General features: G+C 59.0%; 1 protein-coding gene across 7 annotated transcripts in view; it reads left to right on the top strand.

Moving 5' to 3' along the window:
• Nucleotides 1-21,324, top strand: part of CDH22 (cadherin 22) — a 201,429-nt gene that overhangs the window by 44,342 nt on the left and 135,763 nt on the right. For 5 of the 7 annotated variants that reach the window (XM_074969688.1, XM_074969690.1, XM_074969687.1 and 2 more), the window contains exon 2: nucleotides 16,467-17,578. In XM_074969688.1, the coding sequence (XP_074825789.1) occupies nucleotides 17,303-17,578 (276 nt within the window). In that variant the 5' untranslated portion in view covers nucleotides 16,467-17,302. Of the gene's footprint in view, nucleotides 1-16,466; nucleotides 17,579-20,146; nucleotides 20,207-21,324 lie in introns of those variants that run through there. The other 2 variants (XM_074969692.1, XM_074969689.1) reach the window with 2 other exon arrangements.

Below are 21,324 nucleotides of genomic sequence, written 5' to 3' on the forward strand. Positions count from 1 at the left end.
ATGTTCCTCCCACAACACATAATAAAAAGCAAATAGGGGACCCCTTGAGCTGCTTGGGGCCCTAAACAATTGTTCAGTCTGCTGATGCCTAACGACGGCTCTGTATAGCACAATCCAAATGTGTGACTGTAAGGGTGAGAGCAATGGGATGGAGTCTGAGGACTTGGGATGGCCTCACTCTGCAGTTTAGCTTCAGCTCCCACATTGCTCCAGCTCTCTGTGTTTCTGTAGCCACAAGGTCAAGGGCTGCAAGTGGATCAGACTGGCAGTGTCCAGTGGGGCTGAGCAAATGGAGGAGTCAAGCCCTGGCGCTTTGGGATCTTGCTGCCAAATGTATAGCGCTGGCCAGGTGAGGACGTGTAAACTCCTGTCCCTCTGTCTCTAGCCGCAACAGCCCGTGCCAAGGGTGACAGAATGCAGCTGAACTTTGACCTTGTGAGAGGACCCCAGATAAATCACATTCATTCAAATACAGCAGTAAAATGGGGAGCTATTGAATGTAGAAAGCACTGTGATGGCTGAGAGCAGAAACACCAGGGTATGGTTCTGTGACGATGTGACGCAGCAGGGAGGGGGGAGTGTTGACCTGGGAATGTGCCCTGGGGACGGGAGACCTGAGAGCCTGTCACCTGAGCCAGGAGGGGGAGGGGGAGGTAACACCTCTGCCCAGGAATGTGGACGGAGGCTGCAGCAGGGAACCTGCTGGGTGGGTTTAGTTTCAGTTTGGGGCTGGGTGGAGGAACACAGGGAACCCCAGGGCTGGGGTCTAAGCTCCCTGCTCCCCCAGAAGGACTTGACTGAGGGGTCCTGGGTGTACCCACAAGCTCTGTTTTGGACTGTGTTCCTGTTGTCCAATAAACCTTCTGTTTTACTGGCTGGCTGAGAGTCTCAGTGAATCCCAGGAAGAGGGGTGCAGGGCCTGGACTCCCCCACACTCCGTGACAACTGGTGGCAGCGGTGGGATCTACTGCACCCCGTGAACGGCGCTTCCTGCAGTAAGTGACTGGGGAACAGTAAAACGAAGGGGGATTGACGGGGACCAGGCGTGCTGAAGATTCAGAGAGAGACGGTTTCAGGGGGCGGTTAACCCCTGGGAGTGTGTGACCAGAGAGAAGGACTTTTGCAGTAACAGGGTCCCCTGGGGGATTGCAGCGAGCGGTCCCGGGGCGGAGGAGTCTGCAGCTCGACCCTGGCAAAGAGGTGGTGACCTCAAGAAGCACTGGCACACGAGGGGCTTTTCCTGGAAACCGTGGACAGCTGCCCGGCCTGCGAGTGGCCAGCCGGGAGATGTACGCTAAACGCCTTAAGAGCGACCTGGTGGAGCTGTGCAGGCAGAGGGGGCTGCGCGTCGGGAGGTCCACCAAGGAACAGCTGATTGCCCAGCTGGAGGAGAGGGATCGCTTGGATGACCCGATCCCTGTCCCTGAGGGAAGCCGGCCGGCGGACGCAGCGTGGGCCCTGGGGCCTGACCAGGCTGGGAGAGGTCAGACTGCTGCCCAGGACACCCCGAGACCCTTCCTACCTATGCCTGGGGGAGGGGTTGTGGGAAGCCCAGCGAATACCGAGGGCCCCCTGACCCCAGCAGCCAGCAGGGGATCCTCCCAGCGGAGCTCCCCATCCCTGGAGCGGATGCGGCTGGAATGGGAGAGGGAGAGGAAAATGAGGGAGCTGGAGGATCATGAAAAACAACGTCAACATGAGGAGAAACAACGTCAACATGAGCAGGAGGAGAAGGAGAAACAACGTCAACATGAGCAGGAGGAGAAGGAGAGGGAACGTCAGGAGAAGGAGAAACAACGTCAACATGAGCAGCAGGAGAAGGAGAAACAAAGACAGCATGAGCTGGAGCTGGCCAAGCTGAGGAGCAGTGGGGCCCCGGCTGCGGTGAGTGAGGGGGGACCCAAGACTGCAAGGAGCTTTGATAAGTGCTTCCTGGCCCAGCGGAAGGAGGGGGAGGACATGGATAGCTTCCTGACGGCCTTTGAGAATGCCTGCGAGCTGCACAGGGTTGACCCTGCAGACAGGCTCCAGTTCCTCACCCCCTTACTGGACCCCAAAGCCGTGGAGGTCTCCAGCCGGATGACAGGGGCAGAGGCAGGGGACTATGAACTGTTCAAACAGGCCCTGCTCCGTGAGTTTGGGCTGACCCCCGAGATGTACCGGAGAAGGTTCCGGAGTCAGCGTAAAACGCCTGAGGTCACCTACCTACAACTGGTCAACAGGATGCAGGGATATGCCCGCAAGTGGACAGCGGGGGCCCAAACTAAAGAGGACCTGCTTGACCTGTTTGTACTGGAGCACCTGTATGAACAGTGCCCTTCCGACCTGAGGCTGTGGCTGGTGGACAAAAAGCTCGCGAACCCCCAGCATGCAGGGCAGCTGGCCGACGAGTTTGTGAACAGTCGGTCAGGGGGTAGCCGGGAGGAGTCCCAAAAGAACAGGCCCCCCCCGATGCAGAGAGAGAGTCACCATGGGGCCTCCCAGCGGGGAAATAGGGAGAACCCCCTCCAAAGGGGAACGCCTGGTGTCGGGCCCCTCCGACCCGTTCGAGGGGACCAACGTGACCTGAGCTGCTATCACTGTGGCCAGAGAGGCCACGTACGGGCCCAGTGCCCCGGGCTCAGGGACAAACTGAGCAGACCCAACCTACCCAGGGTTAACTGGGTAGGGACTCAGCTGGACGAGGGGCAGGCGACCCAGGAAAGGGGGGCTACCAGTTTGCCACCTGCTCAGGAGGGAAGAGTACCCCCAGCCAGCCCCGCCAGAGGGCTGGAGGCTCTGGACTCAGGGTGCTCGGTTTACAGGGTGGGTGCGGGGCTGTCCCTCCGGAGAGAGTGCCTTGTTCCCCTGGAGGTGGATGGGAGGAAGGTCAATGGATACTGGGATACGGGCGCGGAGGTGACGTTGGCCCGGCCCGAGGTGGTGGCCCCAGATCGGGTGGTGCCCAACACCTACCTGACCCTGACGGGGGTGGGCGGGACCCCATTTAAGGTGCCCGTGGCAAGGGTACACCTGAAATGGGGGACCCAGGAGGGCCCCAAGGATGTGGGGGTACACCACCATTTGCCCACTGAAGTTTTGATGGGGGGAGACCTAGAGGACTGGCCAAGCGACCCCCAGACCGCCCTGGTTGTGACCCGTAGCCAGAGCCGGCGAGGGGCACTGCGACCTGACCCTGGGGAGGGTACCACACTGGAGGCGCGAGACCCTACTCGGGTGGGGAGGGAGCGCCGAGGGGCACGGCTCAGAGAGGCTGCGGCCTCAGACCTGGCCACGGAGGGGGAACCGGGCCCCATCCCTTCCCCAGCCGCTGAGTTCCAGGCCGAGTTGAGGAAAGATCCCTCCTTGCAGAAGCTCAGGGACCTGGCCGACCTCAGTGAGGGACGGACCATGAGGAGAGGCTGCCAGGAGAGGTTCCTGTGGGAGAAGGGGTTCCTGTACCGAGAATGGGCTCCCCCAGGGGAAGGGGAGTCCTGTGGGATCAGGAGGCAGCTGGTGGTCCCCCAGAAGTACCGCCGCAAGCTCCTGTCCCTGGCCCATGACATCCCCCTCGCAGGGCACCAGGGAATCCGGCGCACCCGGCAGAGGTTGCTACAGAACTTTTACTGGCCCGGGGTCTTTACCACCGTCCGGCAGTATTGCCGATCCTGTGACCCCTGTCAGAGGGTGGGGAAGGCCCGGGACAAGGGGAAAGCGGCGTTGAGACCTTTGCCCATCATAGAGGAGCCTTTCCAGAAGGTGGCCATGGACATCGTGGGGCCTCTCAGCAAGACGACCCGGTCGGGGAAGAAATACATTCTGGTGGTGGTAGATTTCGCCACCCGCTACCCCGAGGCAGTGCCCTTAGCTTCCATTGAAGCAGACACCGTGGCAGATGCGCTCCTGACCATTTTCAGCCGAGTGGGGTTCCCCAGGGAAGTCTTGACAGACCAAGGCTCCAACTTCATGTCGGCCCTGCTCCGGTGCTTGTGGGAGAAATGTGGGGTCCGGCATGACTGGGCCTCAGCGTATCACCCCCAGTCCAACGGGCTGGTGGAGAGGTTTAACGGGACGCTAAAGATGATGCTGAAAACCTTTATGAACCAGCACCCGCAGGATTGGGACAAGTACTTACCTCACCTGCTGTTCGCGTACAGGGAGGTGCCCCAGGAGTCTACCGGATTTTCGCCTTTCGAACTGTTATATGGAAGGAGGGTGAGGGGCCCCCTGGACCTGATGAGAGACGAGTGGGAGGGGAAGGCCACTCCCGATGGAGAGTCAGTGGTGGAGTATGTCCTGACCTTCCGAGAGAGACTGGCTGAACTCCTGGGCCTGGCCAGGGAGAATCTGGCCAGAGCCCAGAGGAAGCAGAAGGTCTGGTATGACCGCACGGCGCGGGCCCGTGCCTACGCCACCGGGGATCAGGTGATGGTTCTCATCCCCGTGAGAAAGAACAAACTACAGGCCGCCTGGGAGGGCCCGTTCAAGGTCGTCAAGCAGCTCAATGAGGTACACTATGCGGTGGAGCTGTCGAACCGGGCCCACCACCGCCGGGTGTACCATGTGAATATGATGAAGCCATATTATGCCAGGGGGAATGTGGTGTTAGCTGTGTGTGGTCAGTGGGAGGAGCAGGGAGATGACCCTTTAGTAGATCTATTCCCTGGGACCAGAGCTGGTTCCCCCCTGGAAACAATCCCCCTCTCGGATCAGCTCACCCCTGCCCAGCAAGCTGAGGTCAGGGGGGTGCTGCATCCGTACCGACAGCTGTTTTCCAACCAGCCTGGACGCACTAATCTGACTGTCCACCGGGTGCAGACAGGGTCGCACCCGCCGATAAGATGCTCCCCCTTCCGAGTCACAGGGAAAACTGCTCAGGACCTGGAAAGAGAGGTCCGGGACATGCTGGCTTTGGGGGTGATCCAGCCATCGGCCAGCCCTTGGGCCTCGCCGGTGGTGCTGGTCCCCAAAAAGGATGGGTCAGTCCGGTTCTGTGTGGACTATCGGAAGCTCAATGCCATCACTGTATCGGATGCCTACCCCATGCCCAGGCCGGACGAGCTCCTAGACAAGCTGGGAGGAGCTCGGTACCTTACCACCATGGACCTTACAAAGGGCTACTGGCAGGTGCCGCTGGATGCAGATGCCCGGCTGAAATCGGCCTTTATCACCCCTCTGGGGCTCTATGAGTTTCTGACCCTGCCTTTCGGCCTCAAGGGAGCGCCGGCCACCTTCCAGCGCCTGGTGGACCAGCTCCTGAGGGGGATGGAGAGTTTTGCCGTGGCGTATATTGACGACATCTGTGTCTTTAGCCAGACCTGGGAGGACCACGTGTCCCAGGTTAGACAAGTGCTGGACCGACTCCAGGGGGCTGGGCTGACTGTCAAAGCGGAGAAGTGCAAGGTGGGGATGGCTGAAGTATCTTACCTGGGCCATCGGGTGGGGAGCGGCCGCCTAAAGCCAGAACCGGCCAAGGTGGAGGTGATCAGAGACTGGCCCGCTCCCCACACCAAAAAGCAGGTCCAAGCCTTTATTGGGATGGCAGGATACTACCGAAGATTTGTGCCCCACTTTAGCGCCATAGCCACCCCCATCACTGAGCTATGCAAGAAGGGGAAGCCAGACAAGGTGGTCTGGACCGAGCAGTGCCAGGAGGCTTTCCGGGCGCTGAAGGAGGCTCTGGTCAGTGGCCCAGTTCTAGCAAACCCAGACTTTGACAAGCCCTTTGTGGTGTTCACCGACGCCTCCGACACGGGACTGGGGGCGGTGTTAATGCAGGAGGATGAAAAGGGAGAGAGACACCCCATCGTGTACCTGAGCAAGAAGTTGCTACCCCGGGAGCAACACTACGCGGCCATCGAGAAGGAGTGCCTGGCCATGGTGTGGGCCCTCAAGAAACTAGAGCCCTATCTCTTCGGGCGACACTTCACCGTGTACACCGACCACTCTCCCCTGACCTGGCTGCACCAGATGAAAGGAGCCAACGCCAAGCTCCTGAGGTGGAGCCTGCTCCTGCAGGATTACGACATGGACGTGGTCCACGTGAAGGGAAGTGCCAACCTGATAGCGGATGCGCTGTCCCGGAGAGGGGGCCCCGAACTTCCCCAGGTCACTGGTCACAGTGACCCCGCTCAGTTCAGTCTCGAAGGGGGGAGAGATGTGACGATGTGACGCAGCAGGGAGGGGGGAGTGTTGACCTGGGAATGTGCCCTGGGGACGGGAGACCTGAGAGCCTGTCACCTGAGCCAGGAGGGGGAGGGGGAGGTGACACCTCTGCCCAGGAATGTGGACGGAGGCTGCAGCAGGGAACCTGCTCGGTGGGTTTAGTGTCAGTTTGGGGCTGGGTGGAGGAACACAGGGAACCCCAGGGCTGGGGTCTAAGCTCCCTGCTCCCCCAGAAGGACTTCACTGAGGGGTCCTGGTTGTACCCACAAGCTCTGTTTTGGACTGTGTTCCTGTTGTCCAATAAACCTTCTGTTTTACTGGCTGGCTGAGAGTCTCAGTGAATCCCAGGAAGAGGGGTGCAGGGCCCGGACTCCCCCCCACTCCGTGACAGGTTCCCACAGCAGCGGTGACCCAGCCCCTGTGTACTCGGGACTCCAGACTAAGTGTGGTGTTAGCAGTTGTACAGGGTCTTGAGGTGCAGTGGTGTTGAGTTAGCTGCCGTGGGAACTATGGGCCAGATCCTCAGAAGACGTAAATCAGAAGAGCTCCATAGACTCCAGGGGAGTGACGCTGGCCCAGCTCAGGCCCTTCCTGAGGGTTTGTCTCACCCATACGCTGTAGTAACCGTTCGTTGGATTGAATTGCCTTGGTTTTTAAGTTAAAACATAAACAGAATAAAAGAGGAAACCATCCCTCTGTCTGTCTTCAGTGTGTAAGCATCACCTGGCCCAGGCTGCATGTTGGGACCCGAGTCTACTGACGTAGGAGCATGAGGAGGGGCTGCAGAGCTGTGCTCTAGATAGGCCAGTATTTGGTTTTAAATTAGCAGTGAGTTGAGAGTGTGTGTGTTTCCTCCTTTCCCCGTCTCCCACCATGGGAGACTTTTCCTCCACTCTTTGGTGCTCCGTCCCTTGCCGTGCACCAGTCTGAACCCGCTGTGGATGCCGTGTGTGCTCCTGCTGCAAGGGCCATCCCTTGTTTCTTGGACACAAATATGTCCTGTAGGAACACACAAATGTGCCTGTCAGGTGAAATTGGCTATTTCAGCTTGGGCTAATGCCCTTTCTCTGCCACCTCTAGGCATTTCCCAGACCCGGGGGGCTGTGTGTATGCTCCCTGTGGAGACTTCTGGTGAATCTGAGCGTGGCTGAGTGGGCAGGGCTCTGGTGATGGGCAAAGGGTGAGAATGGGCAGGGCTCTGGTGGTTGCTTCCACAGTGTACTTGGTATTGTCACAGGCCTGGACACGGGACCAGAATGGTCCCTTTGTTAAGTTCTGATTCTACCAGTTGCATTTCGTGAGTGCAGCCCATCTGTGTTATAGCTACAGGTCTCACTGCAGCGCAGAAGTGTTGTGTAATAACAACAACTTAGCACTGACAGCTCAAGAGGTGGATGCCCTTTGCTTGTCCCCAGGCAGCCTCAGCACGGGCGGAAATAGTGTGAGCTTCGCCCCACCTCGGGGCTGAGAGTCAAGGAGCAGGACAGGCTCTGGGGCGCAAGGGGTGAGTGCATGTTTGCTAGCAGCTGGCCTGAGATCCACCAGCTGATTTCACGCCCACCCAGAGCAGCCACGGGATGGGAGCCATTTCTGGCCAGTGCTATGGGACCAACTTCCCGAAGCGCCAGTCCGCTTCAGCATGGTGGGTTTGAACTTTTTCAGTGGGGCTGGAACATCCTTGGGTTCATGTTGGGCTGAGGAGAAAACAGGGCAGGGATGGGTTGAGATTCCCATGTAAAGGCCTGTCACGGAGTTCCCAGGCGATGCTCTGGAACTGCTCCCTACGAAGCCAGGCAGGACTCTGGTGAAGTCTCCTTCCTGTGAACAGACTGTCTTCAGGGCAAGAAGCTCACACGGCTTCCATCTTCCTGGGTCTGACCTCGGAGCATTCAGCATCCTCTGCCCCTCCGTGCGCTTCCCACGGCGAGTCCGCCCAGGTGGGGTCCTGGGGAAGCCAGAGGGTCCTGCACCCCAATTCCACAGTCAGACGGGACTCTCAGCCAGCTGGGAATACAGAAGGTTTATTAGACGACAGGAACATGGTCTAAAACAGAGCTTGTACGTACAGAGACCTCAGCTGGGTCCATTATGGGGGGCAGTCAGCCAGACAACCCCGTCTGCACTTCACTCCTCGTCCCCAGCCAGCCCCAAACTGAAACTCCCTCCAGCCCCTCCTCCTCTAGGCTTTGTCCCTTTCCTGGGCCAGGAGGGCACCTGATTGCTTTGTTCTCCAACCCTTTAGCTCTCACCTTGCAGGGGGGAAGGGCCCAGGCCATCAGTTGCCATGAAACAGGGTGTTGGCCATTCTCTGTGTCCAGACCCCTGCGTACACCTGCCCTCTAGGGCTCTGCAATGATCATACACCCTTACCCCACCACCTAGATACTTAAGAACTGCATAGGGGAAACTGAGACACCCCTACAGTATTCAGAGGAAACATTAAGGACATTCCCACTTCGTCACATCTCTCCCCCACTGGAGACCGAACTGAGCGAGGTCACTTTATCCGGTGACCTGGGGAAGTTCGAAGCCACCAATGTTCCCATGGATGCCCCAGCATCTCTCCCATTCCTTGGTGGGAGTTACACCAGGCCCTTCCAGTTTCACGCCCTCCCTTAGGTCGGGTGTGCTTGATGGCACTTGCATGCCAGATGTGGGAAGGTTTATGTGGCCCGTGCCCTTTTGCCACCCCAAAACCCCCGGGGGTCAAACTGGGATTGGGTCTTCTCCCAGTGGTCCCGTCTGGAAGGCTGCAATTTGGGCTCTCTTGGTTAAGAGCCCCCATCCTGATCTTGGCCCCCCTCTGACCAGGTGTCTCTGTCATCCGCCGCTCGGCATCAGCCCCTCACCGAGCCCTGTGTCTGAGGCGTCGGTGAACACTATAAAGGCCTTGGCAAAGTCTGGGTTTACCAGATTTACCAGTCCCTGGATTAGAGCCTCCTTCAAAGCACAGAGAGCCCTCTGGCACTGCTCGGTCCAGACCAGCTCGTCTGGCTTCTCCTTCTTACATAGCTCAGTGATGGGGGCAGCTAGGGAGCTCAGGTGGGGTACAAACCTCCAGTAGTACCCTGCCATCCCAATAGAGGCCTGGACCTGTTCCTTTGTCTGGGGAACAGGCCACTCTCTGATTATCTCCACCTTACACTTTTCAGCTTTTACCCTCAGTCTTGCCTCCCTGAGGCAGCCCAGCACCCTCTTCACCTGGGACACAGTCTGTTCACTTACAGAATCAGCATGGAGACATTCCTTTCTCAACAACCTTGTCTCCCCAACAAGCTGGCCAAACACAGCCACTTGGATATAGGACTGTTTAAGTTTCTTAACAGCTTTCCCTCCATCTGAGACCTTCTCAAAGCTATCCACACTGGATCCTTCAACAGGAAAGTCAGTGGCTTCATTCACAACAGAAAATTTTTGGCTGTTAGGAACTGAAACTTTCTTGATTAAATCACTTTCACACCCTTCAGTTGCAGTAAACTGCTTGCAAAGACTCCATGAGGATTCCTTTCCCGAGGGGCTTTTCTGTGCAACAATTGACCCCTCACAGAAATTCTGCTCTTACCCTCTTCACCTAGGGCTTGCTCTAGAGGAACACTTTCCTGAGCAACAACAGACTCTTTTTGGGTCTCCCTTACATCCAGAATTACCTCAGGGCCATCCGGCGGATTCCTACACAATCGCCTTTTAGGCAAACTCACAGACCTCCTAGATAAAAGGTTAGAAACATTCTCTTTCCCTTTGCCACACGCAAGCTCAGGAATCTTTTCCTTCTTGCTACAGGTTTCCACACCATCAGTAGGTAACAGGATCAAATCACCTTCATGCTCTCCTTGTGCCCTGGCTAGGATCTCACCCTGGTTAGACAGAGTTGCGACATCCTTTCCCAACAACACACTAGCGACAGGCAAAATACAAGCACCAGAATTGTCTGGGCTCCGGGATTTTACATAGACACTAACTGGATGCAACCTACTTACAGTGCCATTCTCCCGAGCAGATACAAACTTAGGACCCTTCTCTTCCTGGTCTTTAGCTGAATCCAGAACCAACTCTGAGACAACTGCACTACCCTCAGCCATCACAGGCTGAAAGGCGCCTTCTGTCTGCTCCAAAGACAAAGAGCTGGAGACACATTCTCCTTTCCCAGACACCCAGCTTGGGATCTCATTTCCCTGGTCCCAGCACACAGGGCTGTTCACAGACAACTGCTTGGAGACCAGATAAACTGCTGCTCTTCTCACTACACTGAGCTACTTCCAGCAAATCACGGTTACCCTTCTCAGGTTCCCTTTTACAAGCTGTGCTCTCAAAGCTCTGTTTTCCTTCCCTTACCAACCTCTGCTTCCACAAGGAACTAGATGTTAAATTCACTGAGAGACGACAAGTCCTATCCAAAGTGTCTAGAGATGAGAGTAGACCTGCCATCCCCTGCATTCTTGAGAGATTAACTACCCAGCTGTTCTGCTCTGCAGACTCAGCTCCCCAGTCTCCCCTCTCGCTGGCTGGGCCTGGGGTCACAGCCCTGCTGAGCCCTGTCCCTCGTCGCTCCCTCCCTGCCGTGGGATCGCTTCCCAGCAGCGACTCTGGACAAGGCAAAGCTGGTTGGCAGCCGACCTGCCCTGCCTGTGGGTCCCCCCACTCAGCTGGGGTCTCAGCTCCCCCCATGCTCAGCGCTGCCCTTGCTGTTCCAGGGGCTCTCTGCTCTCCTTACAGCATCAGAGCCAGCGTGAGCCCCCTCTCCGGTGTGCAGGGGGTCAGGGAACATCTCTCTGTCCCACCCAGCCCCAGGGGTCTGGTTATAGGCAGGCAGGTAGCCTAAGCCTAGCAGCTCCTCCCCCTGCCAGCCAGGTCATCTGCATTTTCACTGACCATTTCCCTCTCTCTCGATTTGGTTCCCTGGATTCAAATTCAAACCCTTGGCCGTTGCAGGAGCAGGGCCTGGATCCTGTCCTAAAGAGAGACAGTCACCCCCCAACAGGGTCTCACAGCCGATATCCTGGAGAACCCCAACGACCAGCCAGCCCCACCCCTCCTGTGTCTGCACAGGGATCTGGGCCATAGGCAAGGCGAGGGTCTTCATCCCTGGGACCCTCACCCAGCTCACACAGCCCCTCAGCATCTGAGGCTGCACCACCCAGGGCCTGACAACAGTTCTCTCTGTCCCAGGATCTCGCCACCCCAGGAATGTCTCCCCATTGACCATCACCTTCCGCTCCCACTGGGGGTCCGATGGGCCTGAGCTCAGGAAACTCCACACAAACATATAGGTCGGGGTCAGGAGTGGGAGCCTGTCCACCTCCCCACCCATCTAGCTGACGGAGTCTATGGCCTTGGGACAAAGCAAGGGAGCGAGACACCGGGGCTTTTCCGCAGGGTCCCCCTGGTTCAAATCTCCAGCCTGCTCAAAGGCAGTGAGGTGGGCATCCACATCCCCCCCCCCCCATCCTTAACCAGGGGCAGCAATGTAGTATCGAGGTTCCCTGCGGAACTGGCCCCCCGGGGTCTATCCCCACTCACCCCGGGAGGTCCCCTAGGCCTCTCCGCTCCCCCACCGCCAGTTCATGCTGCTGCTGCTTCTGCAGCTCTTTCTTGGGCTCTCGCTGTCTCTCACAGTCCTCTTGCTCTCTCGGACTCAGCTCCAATCCCATCCGTCTCCGATCCCCTGATGGGGAACCCGATCACGAAGACCCTCGTCTGGTTGGGGACAGGAGTCTTGGGGATGCCTGGCTCCCACTCCAGCTGCTCCCAGATCCTGCTATAGCCCCATTTGGGGTCAGGAATCTGTCCCTTAGAGCGGTCATCCTCCTCCAGCTGCACGATTAACTCTGGTGAACTTTCCAACGCTCAACCCTTCCTTTCTGCACAGGGTTACAATGTCCTTCTTAAGGAGATGGTGACAGGCCATCACTCCGCTGTTTCCAAGTTGCTGTGGACTCACAGGCCTGTGTGCTCTCAGCTCCCCACAGTTTCCAGGGAGAACCCCTACTGTGCCAGCCCTTCTCAAGGTCACCACCTCTTTTGTCAGGGTCAAGCTGCAGACTCTTCCGCCCCTGGGACCGCTCGCTGCAATGCCCCGGGGAACCCTGTTACTGCAAAAGTCCTTCTCTCTGGTCACACACTCCCAGGGGTTAACCGCCCCCTGAAGCCGTCTCTCTCTGAATCTTTAGCATGCTTGGTCCCTGTCAATCCCCCTTCGTTTTACTGCTCCCCCGTCACTTACTGCAGGAAGTGCCGTCCACAGGGTGCAATACATCCCACCCCTGCCACCAGTTGTCACGGAGTCCCTGGGCGATGCTCTGGAACTGCTCCCCATAAAGCCAGTCAGGACTCTGGGGAAGTCTCCTTTCTCTGAGCAGCCTGTCTGCAGGACACACAGCTCACCCAGCTTCCACCTTCCTGGGTCTGACCTCGGAGCATTCAGCATCCTCTGCCCCTCCGTGTGCTTCCCACAGCGAGTCCGCTCAGGTGGGGCTCCTGGGGAAGCCAGAGGGCCCTGCACCCCAACTCCACAGTCAGATGTGACTCTCAGCCAGCCAGTAAAACAGAGGTTTATTAGACGACAGGAACATGGTCTAACACAGAGCTTGTAGGTGCAGAAAACCGGACCCCTCAGCTGGGTCCATTTTGGGGGGCAGTGAGCCAGACAACCACGTCTGCACTTCACTCCATGTCCCAGCCAGCCCCAAACTGAAGCTCCCTCCAGCCCCTCCTCCTCTAGGCTTTGTCACTTTCCCGGGCCAGGAGGTCACCCGAGTCCTTTGTTCTCCAACCCTTTAGCTCTCACCTTGCAGGGGGGAAGGGCCAGGCCATCAGGTGCCATGAAACAGGGTGTCGGCCATTCTCTGTGTCCAGACCCCTGCACACACCTGCCCTCTCGGGCTCTGCAAGGATCATACACCCTTATCTAGGTGGTGGGTTACTTAAGAAATGCCTAGGGGAAACTGAGACACCCCTACAGTATTCAGAGGAAATATTAAGCACAGTCCCACTTTGTCACAAGGCCCCACCCTTGGCCTGGGGGCTCTTCTCTCCCCAGGGCAGAGCTGAGGCCGACCTCTAGCTAGAAAACCTGCTTTAGCTGGATCGCTGCTGGGAGGAATTTGTTGTCAGGCACTCAGGCAGGTTTGCGGAGTCTGTAAAACCCTAAATCTAGTGAGATTTGTCAGGCCCGGTCATTGTCCATCAGGGCCGGACTAGAGTGGTCTGACCTGGAGATGAAAGCTCCACAATAGCCAGAGACTTTCCGGTCAGGCATGACTATGTTACACTGGCTGTTGTCACTGATGCTTTGTACAGCATGTTTATGTACATGCCTGTGCTTTACTTGTGGTTTTGTGTGTGCCATTATTGTTTGTTACAGGGCATTTTGCTCCCCGGGAGCAGCTGGCTCTGGCCATCTGGAGATGGGGCTAGATCAGAGGTGGGCAAACTGTGGGCCACATCCAGCCCGCGGGACCGTTCTGCCCAGCCCCTGAGCTCCTGGCCCGGGAGGCTCGCCCCTGGCCCCTCCCCTGCTGTCTCCCCTCCTTCGCAGCCTCTGCTCACTACACAGCCGGGGCAATGTTCTGGGCAGTGGGGCTGTGAGCTCCTGGGGCAGCGCGGCCCAGCGGCCCGACCCGGTGCCCTCTGCCCTGCGTGGTGTGGCTGGCTCCAGCTGGGCTGCCCGGCGGCCCGACCCGGTGCCCTCTGCCCTGCACGGCCCGGCGGCCCGACCCGATGCCCTCTGCCCGGCGCGGCGTGGCTGGCTCCAGCTGGGCGGCCCGGCGGCCCAACCCGGTGCTCTGTGCTGTGCGGCCCGGCAGGCTGACCCGGTGCCCTCTGCTCTGCGCGGCGTGGCTGGCTCCAGCTGGGCGGCCTGGTGGCTGTCCTGGTGCAGCTGCGCCGCCAGCCACCCGCGCTCCAGGCAGCGCGGTGAGGGGGGTTGGATAGGGGGCAGGGGAGTTTGGGGGTGGTCAGGGAGCAGGGGAGGTGGATGGGGCAGGGGTCCCCGGGGGGCAGTCAGGAGAGGAGGGGGTGGATGGGGTGGCAGGGGGCAGTCAGGGGTGGGGGTTCCGGGGGCGGTCAGGGGACAGGGAGAAGGGGGGGGTGGGTGGATGGGGCAAGGGTCCCAGAGGGGCTGTCGGGGTAAGAAGCAGGGGGGGTCAAATAGGGGGCGGGGGCTGGGCCAAGCCTGGCTGTTTGGGGAGGCACAGCCTCCCCTAACCAGCCCTCCATACAATTTCCGAAAGTGGATGCGGCCCTCAGGCCAAAAATTTGCCCACCGCTGGGCTAGATGCATCCCACTGACTTCGCACAGCAATGCTTCTGATGCCAAGGGGTGGAGGATTCAGCCCAAGTGATTGTGGGCTGGTGGCCGACATTGTCAACTCTGCACCCTCCGGCAGTTCTGCCCACTCATCCCTCCCTGCCTCCTAGAAACAGTTTCCTGCTTTAAAATGTCTTTCATATGGTTTGATCACAGGGTAACCTGCCTAATTGGCAAAAGTGACTCCAAGACCCTCTGCCTCACACTAGAAATGAGTGCGCCAGGATGGCTGGGGGATGCCCTTTACTCATGCTCTGTTGGGCCTAGTGCATGGGTCATCATTCTTTGCATTTACTAGTGAGTATCCGGTAGCACGTGCAGTGAGAGGGGCAATATTTCAGTGACAAGAGGCCTTGCTACAGCCCTGTCTGCTGAGGAGCGGGCCCAGGCAGCAGGACCTCTGGGCGATGCATTTGGGAAGGAAGCATTAATGAGGCTGAACAGTAATTCCTGACTCCTCAGAGTGCACCAGAGACCCCGTGTTCCTCAGAGCATCAGGTGCCCACAGTTCAGTGTGTGCGTGGGTGAGAGTGCACTGGCCCCTGTGCATGTTATACAGGCCTATATGCTGTAGCAGGCATGTGTGCGCGTGTGCACACGAGCTGGCTGGTGTGTGTGTGCTGGCGTGTGCATGACACCTGTGTGCTGCATAGGAATCAGGAACTGAGTGATGCTCATTGTCTTCGCCACGTGAAAGCCCTGCGTGCTGTGGGTGTGGGGGGGCAGGGAAATACCGAAGCAATGCTGCAGTGAGCTGGCGTGCTGTGTGCATCAAGCCAGTCGGGCCCGTGTGCCTGTCCTAGGAGGGCGGGGAGCCGGGTGCATGCGAGGGACTTGTCAGCTGCCGCCGAACTTGGGTTTGTAGCCTCTGGCAGTGGCTGGGCTTTGAGGAACCCTTCTCCAGGCTGCTGTGTGACTCCTGTGCTCCGGGGAGATCCTAGTCTGATTTGTAAGGGACACGGTTCAGGATGCCCCTTGCCCTGCCCCTCCACTCTGTCGACTCCAGTAACAGATAGCGGGAGATGAACTTGGCAAGTCCATTTCAGCGGAATGTTTGAGGAGCAGAGCGCGTGGCTCTGGCTGGCCTCTGGGAAGCTCCAGCTGCAAGGGGGACAGAGAGGTGCCTGTCCATCCGCCCAAGGGCAAGGCGAGGCTTATTGCAAACCATCTGAAATGGTCCCTGTTGCACAGAGCATGTTTCCATCCTGGTGGCAGGTCACAAATCTCTTGCCCCGGCTTGTTTGTCTGTGTCTGGGACAAGGCCAGAGCTGTCTGGGAAGTTGGTATTGAGTATTCTCTGGACTCATCTCCTCAACTGCTGTTGACCTGGAGCTCAATGAAGGTCCCTCTGGCTCCCATAGACCCAAATTCGGGTCTGAGAATATCAAAGGGTGAGGCTGGTGAGAGGGGCTGGACAGGCTAATGGGTGGAGGCCAGAATTGGGGAGCCAGTCTCCCCTGAGCTCCAGTCCTGGCTCAGGCTGGTGTTGTCCAAAGCACGCGCTCATTAGGATGCTCAGCTGCACACACAGGGTGTCACGCAAAACCTGTGTCCCTCAGCCCCACACCAACAGCCACCGTTGGGAGCGTTAGCCTGTGAGGCCCTCCCGGCACCATCTGATCACCCCGAGTAACTGTGCTTACTCTCGCTTGGATCCCAGAAGCAGTGTGAGGGGGAGGCGCGCTGGTTTGAGCCGTCGCTGTTCTCCGGATCCTTGCTAAATACAGGAATTTCCATAGAGATGAAGGCTCCACTGCTCTGCTACTCTCCTCCTCCTCCTCCTCCTCCTCCTCCTCCTCCTCCCGATGTCCCTGGCTCTAGCAGATCCCACACGTGGCATCAAGGGAGGGGACAGCAGCACCACAAGGAAGGAGAGAAAGCCGGGGAGAAAAAGAGCCGGGCAGCGAGCACAGGAGATGAAGGGAGCATGAGGGGCAGCCGGGCGAGGGGAGGCACTCAGAGCGGGGAGTGCAGTGCTCAGCCCAGGGGTCGTCACTAACATCTTGGCCTCTTTCAGGTTCCCAGAGACGCTGGCAGTTGCCCTGTGCTCACCCGAGTGAACTGGCAGAGGATGGAAGTGGCTGGCAGCAGCTTGGCGAAACGTTCTCCTCTGGAAACTGGAGTGCAACAGCCGCAAAGATGGAGAATACAAATGCCCTCAGCCTGAGCAGCCCTGTGCCAGGGCCTGCCACACGTGGATCTGTAGCCTGATAGCACAGGGCCTGTTTCCGGAGTGGGTGAGCGCCCGTCTCGGCCACAACAGGCCGCTCCTGTTAAGATCTCTCATGAAACTTAATGCAAAGGTGCTCGCTCTGCTGTCCTGCAAACTACAGGTTTCTCTGCCTTCTCTGCCCCCGCAGGGAGAGCCGTGCCGCAGGCAGAAGAACCCCCCTCTCTGCTTGCTGAAGTGTCCCCAGGGTGGCATATGGGGAGAGCAGAGGGGGGGATAAATGGTCTTTTGACCCCTGGCTCCCAAGGAACTGCAGCCACCAGCCCAGCCACGGAGCAGCGCAGCCCTGGGTCGCTGGTGAATCAGGCACGCGAGCGCTGATGGGAAAGCACTAGTTGTCTGGCCACACAGAGTCTCTGAGGGGGCCCAGGCTGTAGCCTCTTCCAGGCAGAAAGCTTGACTGTTCTCTCCTTGGTCAGCCCGATGCCAGGAGCCGAGGATGCTGGTCGCTTGTTGCTGTCAGCAGCACGCCTGGGGCCTTGGCAGATGTAACTCCTAGCCCACAGGCACCCTGAGGAGCCTGACTGCCTGGAGTGAGGTCTCGGCGGGGATGGGGAAGCTGCCCCATCCGGGCTGGTGAGCGCCACAGTGGTGGTGTCGGGCCCCTTCCTGCTCCCCAAAGGATGTCAGCGTCCTCTCTGAAAGCCACTCTCCATGCAGCCTCCCGGTGCGCAGTAGTGATGGCTCTGCCAGGCTTCTCGTGGACCATATTTCTGCTACTCTGCACCCTGGAGCAGCTGGGGGCCCTGGCCATTCACACGGAGGCTGGGAGGCCGGGCCTGGAGCAGTCAGGGGACAGCATGCTGCTGGCAGGCGGACGTGTGAAGCGCGGCTGGGTGTGGAACCAGTTCTTTGTGGTTGAGGAGTACACGGGCACGGAGCCGCTGTACGTGGGAAAGGTAAAGTGACCTTGGTATGTCTCTGCAGGGCCCAGGCCTGTTGCCGGGAGGAGAGGGGGCTGGAGCTAGGCCAGGAGCATGGCCAGGCACAGCGGGTGCCCCTGCCGCACGGGAGGAAAGGCCCTGCTGGGGGGGGGGCTGCACTGAAGGCAAGGAGCATCCCTGGGTGGGGTGGGAAGGCTGCTCAAGTGGATTAGGAGCCCTCAAGGCTGGGCAGTTTTAGACACAGTCATTGTTTGATGGGGCTTCAGCAGGGCCAGTAGGTTCAGAGAAAATCCAGAGCAGGGAATACCCCCTAGATGGACAGCTGCCACCTCCAGTGCTATGTGGGCACAGGGGGAGGGGAGGAGGCAAACTGGCAGCACCCGGGGGCACTAGGGGGAAGGGCAGGCTGGAGGTGTCCCAGGGGGGCTGGCGGTGTCGGGGGCTGACGATGCCCTCAATGGGAGGGGATGAAGGGAAGTTGTGGGCAATGCCCTGGGGGTACATGGAGAAGGGGGGCTGCGGTGTCCCAGGGGGTGATGGGAAGTGTGGGGGGGCTGGCGGTGTCTGTGGGGGGGCGGCAATGGGAAGGGGGGCTGGCGGTGTCTGTGGGGGGGCGGCAATGGGAAGGGGGGCTGGCGGTGTCTGTGGGGGGGCGGCCATGGGAAGTGGTGGTGGGCTGTCAGTGCCCCCAGTGGGGTGATGGGATGTGGTGGGGGCTGGCGGTGTCCTTGGGGGTGATGGGAAGGGGGGCTGTCAGTGCCCCTGGTGGGGTGTTGGGAAGTTGGGGGAGCTGCCGGTGTCTGTGGGGGGTGATGGGAAGTGGGGGTGGCGGTGCCCCGGTGGGGTGATGGGAAGTTGGGGGGGGGGCTGGCGGTGTTGGGGAGGGTGATGGGAAGTGGGGGGGGGGCTGGTGGTGCCCCGGTGGGGCGATGGGAAGTTGGGGGGGGGGCTGGTGGTGCTGTGGGGGGTGATGGGAAGCAGGATGGCGGTGCCCACGGTGGGAGGGGATGAGGGGAAGGGGCGGTGGTGGGCAGTGCCCCGGGGAGCGCCCCGACACACACAGTTCAGTGACTGTCCAGTGATGGTGCTGTGGGGGGCGATGGGAAGTCGGGGGGGCTGGCGGTGCTGTGGGGGGCGATGGGAAGTCGGGGGGGCTGGCGGTGCTGTGGGGGGCGATGGGAAGTCGGGGGGGCTGGCGGTGCCCCCGGTGGGAGGGGAAAGGGAGGTGGTGGGCAGTGCCCTGGGGAGCGCCCCGACACACACAGTGCAGTGACTGTCCAGTGATGGTGCTGGGCTCTGGTGGAGACGTGACCCTTGCTGCGAAGCTGGATGAGCAGGGCCAGGGAGCTGGGGGTGGGGTGGCGGATGGGCTCTGTGGAAACAGAGATTTTGCACAGCAGGGCCAGACTGGGCCCTGGGACTCACACCTGGGCAGAGCTGCTCCTGCTGGGTGTGTGCATGGGGGGCAGCCAGAGGGGCAGTTACCATCCCATCCAGAACCCTCCTCCCTGGGATCGCCAAGGTAGGAGGGGCAACGGCTCTGTCCTGAAGGGAGCATCATCATCACTTCAGCCAGGGGTTCCCTCTTCCTTCCCAGCAACAGGCACATGGGCCTTGCATCCCTCCCCTTCCCCCGCCACTGCATTCCTCTCCAGGGGTAGCTCCATGGCGCTGCATCCCCTCCCCCACAGGACAGCTCCATGGCACTGCGTTCCCCAAGTCGTCCTCTTGCAGGGGTGGTTGTGTTGGGTTTCAGACTCTCACCACTGGCTTGCTTCCAGTCCTGGGAGGACTGAGCTCAAACTTACCCGCCAGATCTCCCCTGAGGACTGTGCTGGCTGTTTTCTGGTTCCTGGTCCATGCAGATTGGGGCTCGCTCAGAAAACAGCCCCTTCAGGCCTCCATGTGCAAATTCCTCCCTCCCTGTTCCTCTGCCCAATTAGTTACCCCAGAGTAAAGGTGTTGCTGTATTTACATAATGTGATTCCAATTTGCATAAAAGATTTGCATGGGATGCACTTAATATGCCTCTATTTGCATATGAATGTGCCAGGCGGGATGCGGGGGTGGGGGGGAGTTCTTCGGGCAAAGGCTGATATTACAGGTGCAGAGTCACTTTGCTATAGGCCAAGGGCTGGGGTCTGGCTCCTACGTCCCAGTCCTGGGTGGTACATGGGGGATGGGCTAGTGCCTGGGCAGGAGTCCGGGGTTATGGGAATTACTGGGGCACCCAGGGGAATGGAGTTGGCCTTCCTCGTGGCAGTATTGATATTACGCTCGTGCCCAGTCAAGATCAGGTTGCGTTGCACTGGGCTCTGTACAGCACCCAGGGAGACTCAGCCAGTGCCAAATCCTGCCGCTGGGTTTGAGACTGATGATGGGGTGGGGAGGCGGGACAATGGGGGGTGGTGGGATAAGCTGGTGTGGGTGCGTAGGCTCTACAGAGCCAGTCCTGTGTCCCCATGAGAGCTGAGTGCAGGGCCTGGCACAGTGGCTGTTGACCAGGGGAGTGACAGTGTGTTAACTTCAGAGGCGACTCAGTTCATGCCATTTATATCTTCTCTTTCCCTTAGCGTTTCCCTCTCTGCTAGCTGATGAATGCTGCTGTTAGACCTGGTACCATGGAGATGCTCCGAACCTCTGGTGAGGGGTGTGGTGTGAAAGCCCAGAGAGACAGTAACTGTGGTAGCTAACTGCATGTTGCCCCTGCCAGCAGTTGGGGCTGGCATGTGCTTGTCCTCCAGCACCCAGGTTGGCACTCAGTGTTTGTGCAGTGTGGATGGCCCCCCAGCCCTGCCCATGTGACGTATGTGGCTGGTGCTTTCCTCAGGGCTCTGTGATTAGGCCATCCCAGGGCACCTTCTCCTTCCTGTTCCAGCACAGTGAGCAAGCATCTCCATTGCCCAGCATGCCCTGATGCAGGCGCAGCGTGGACTGTGTTGGGGGTGATCCCCTGTGTCAGCTGGGCAGAGGAGCGTGCTGTGAGTCGGTTCTAATGGCTTGGCTGTGCTTGGGGCACGTATGCTTCAGGGCTGTGAGTCTGGGGGGATGCCACGTGGACAGGATCACAGGTGAGGCTCCAGTTGAGTTTTAAACAATCCTCTGTGCCCGTTTTTGCAGACGCTCAGGAAGCCTTGCTCCTCCATGAAGATGCTGGATACAGTTACAGTTAATTGACAACTCCCCTGGAGAGCGACTTGAAGCATCAGGCCTTGTCGAATTCCAGAGGTAGCCTAGCAACAGCCTCATTTCCAAAATGAACTCAGGAACCTAAAACTGGCCCATTTTACATCCCCTTTCCACATCACCTGCCAGCCCGGAGTGAACAGCCAGGCCACACAGAGAACAGTTCCCTGTAAATATCCCTCTCAAAGGTCTGCTCTCCCCTACAGCTGCTGTCCAGGCTGGGGCTGGAGTAGCCAGGAGCTGCTCCCGCAGCCTGCACTCCTGCCCTGCTCCCCACAGTGCCCCTGCCAGGAGAGGCTGGGGAGAATGAAACCAGTTACAGTCTCTGCCTGCTGCTGGTGTTTTAACTGCTCCATAGCGCTGCTCCGTTATGGAGCAGCTATGAGCCTCCCATGGTCAGTGTTCCTGCACTTCTCCCTGGAGAACGTGTGGCGGGGACTGGCAGGTATGGGAGCTGCTGGTAGCTCCCTCTAGGAGGCACCTACACAGTTCCCAGCAGTGCCACCAGCTGGGAAAGGCTTGGCTAGCCTCCCACACCCCTACATGTGCTCGTCTGAGGGCCAATAACATTTCTG

Source organism: Natator depressus, chromosome 13 (genome assembly GCF_965152275.1).
Source record: "Natator depressus isolate rNatDep1 chromosome 13, rNatDep2.hap1, whole genome shotgun sequence".
NCBI classification, from domain to species: Eukaryota; Metazoa; Chordata; order Testudines; family Cheloniidae; genus Natator; species Natator depressus.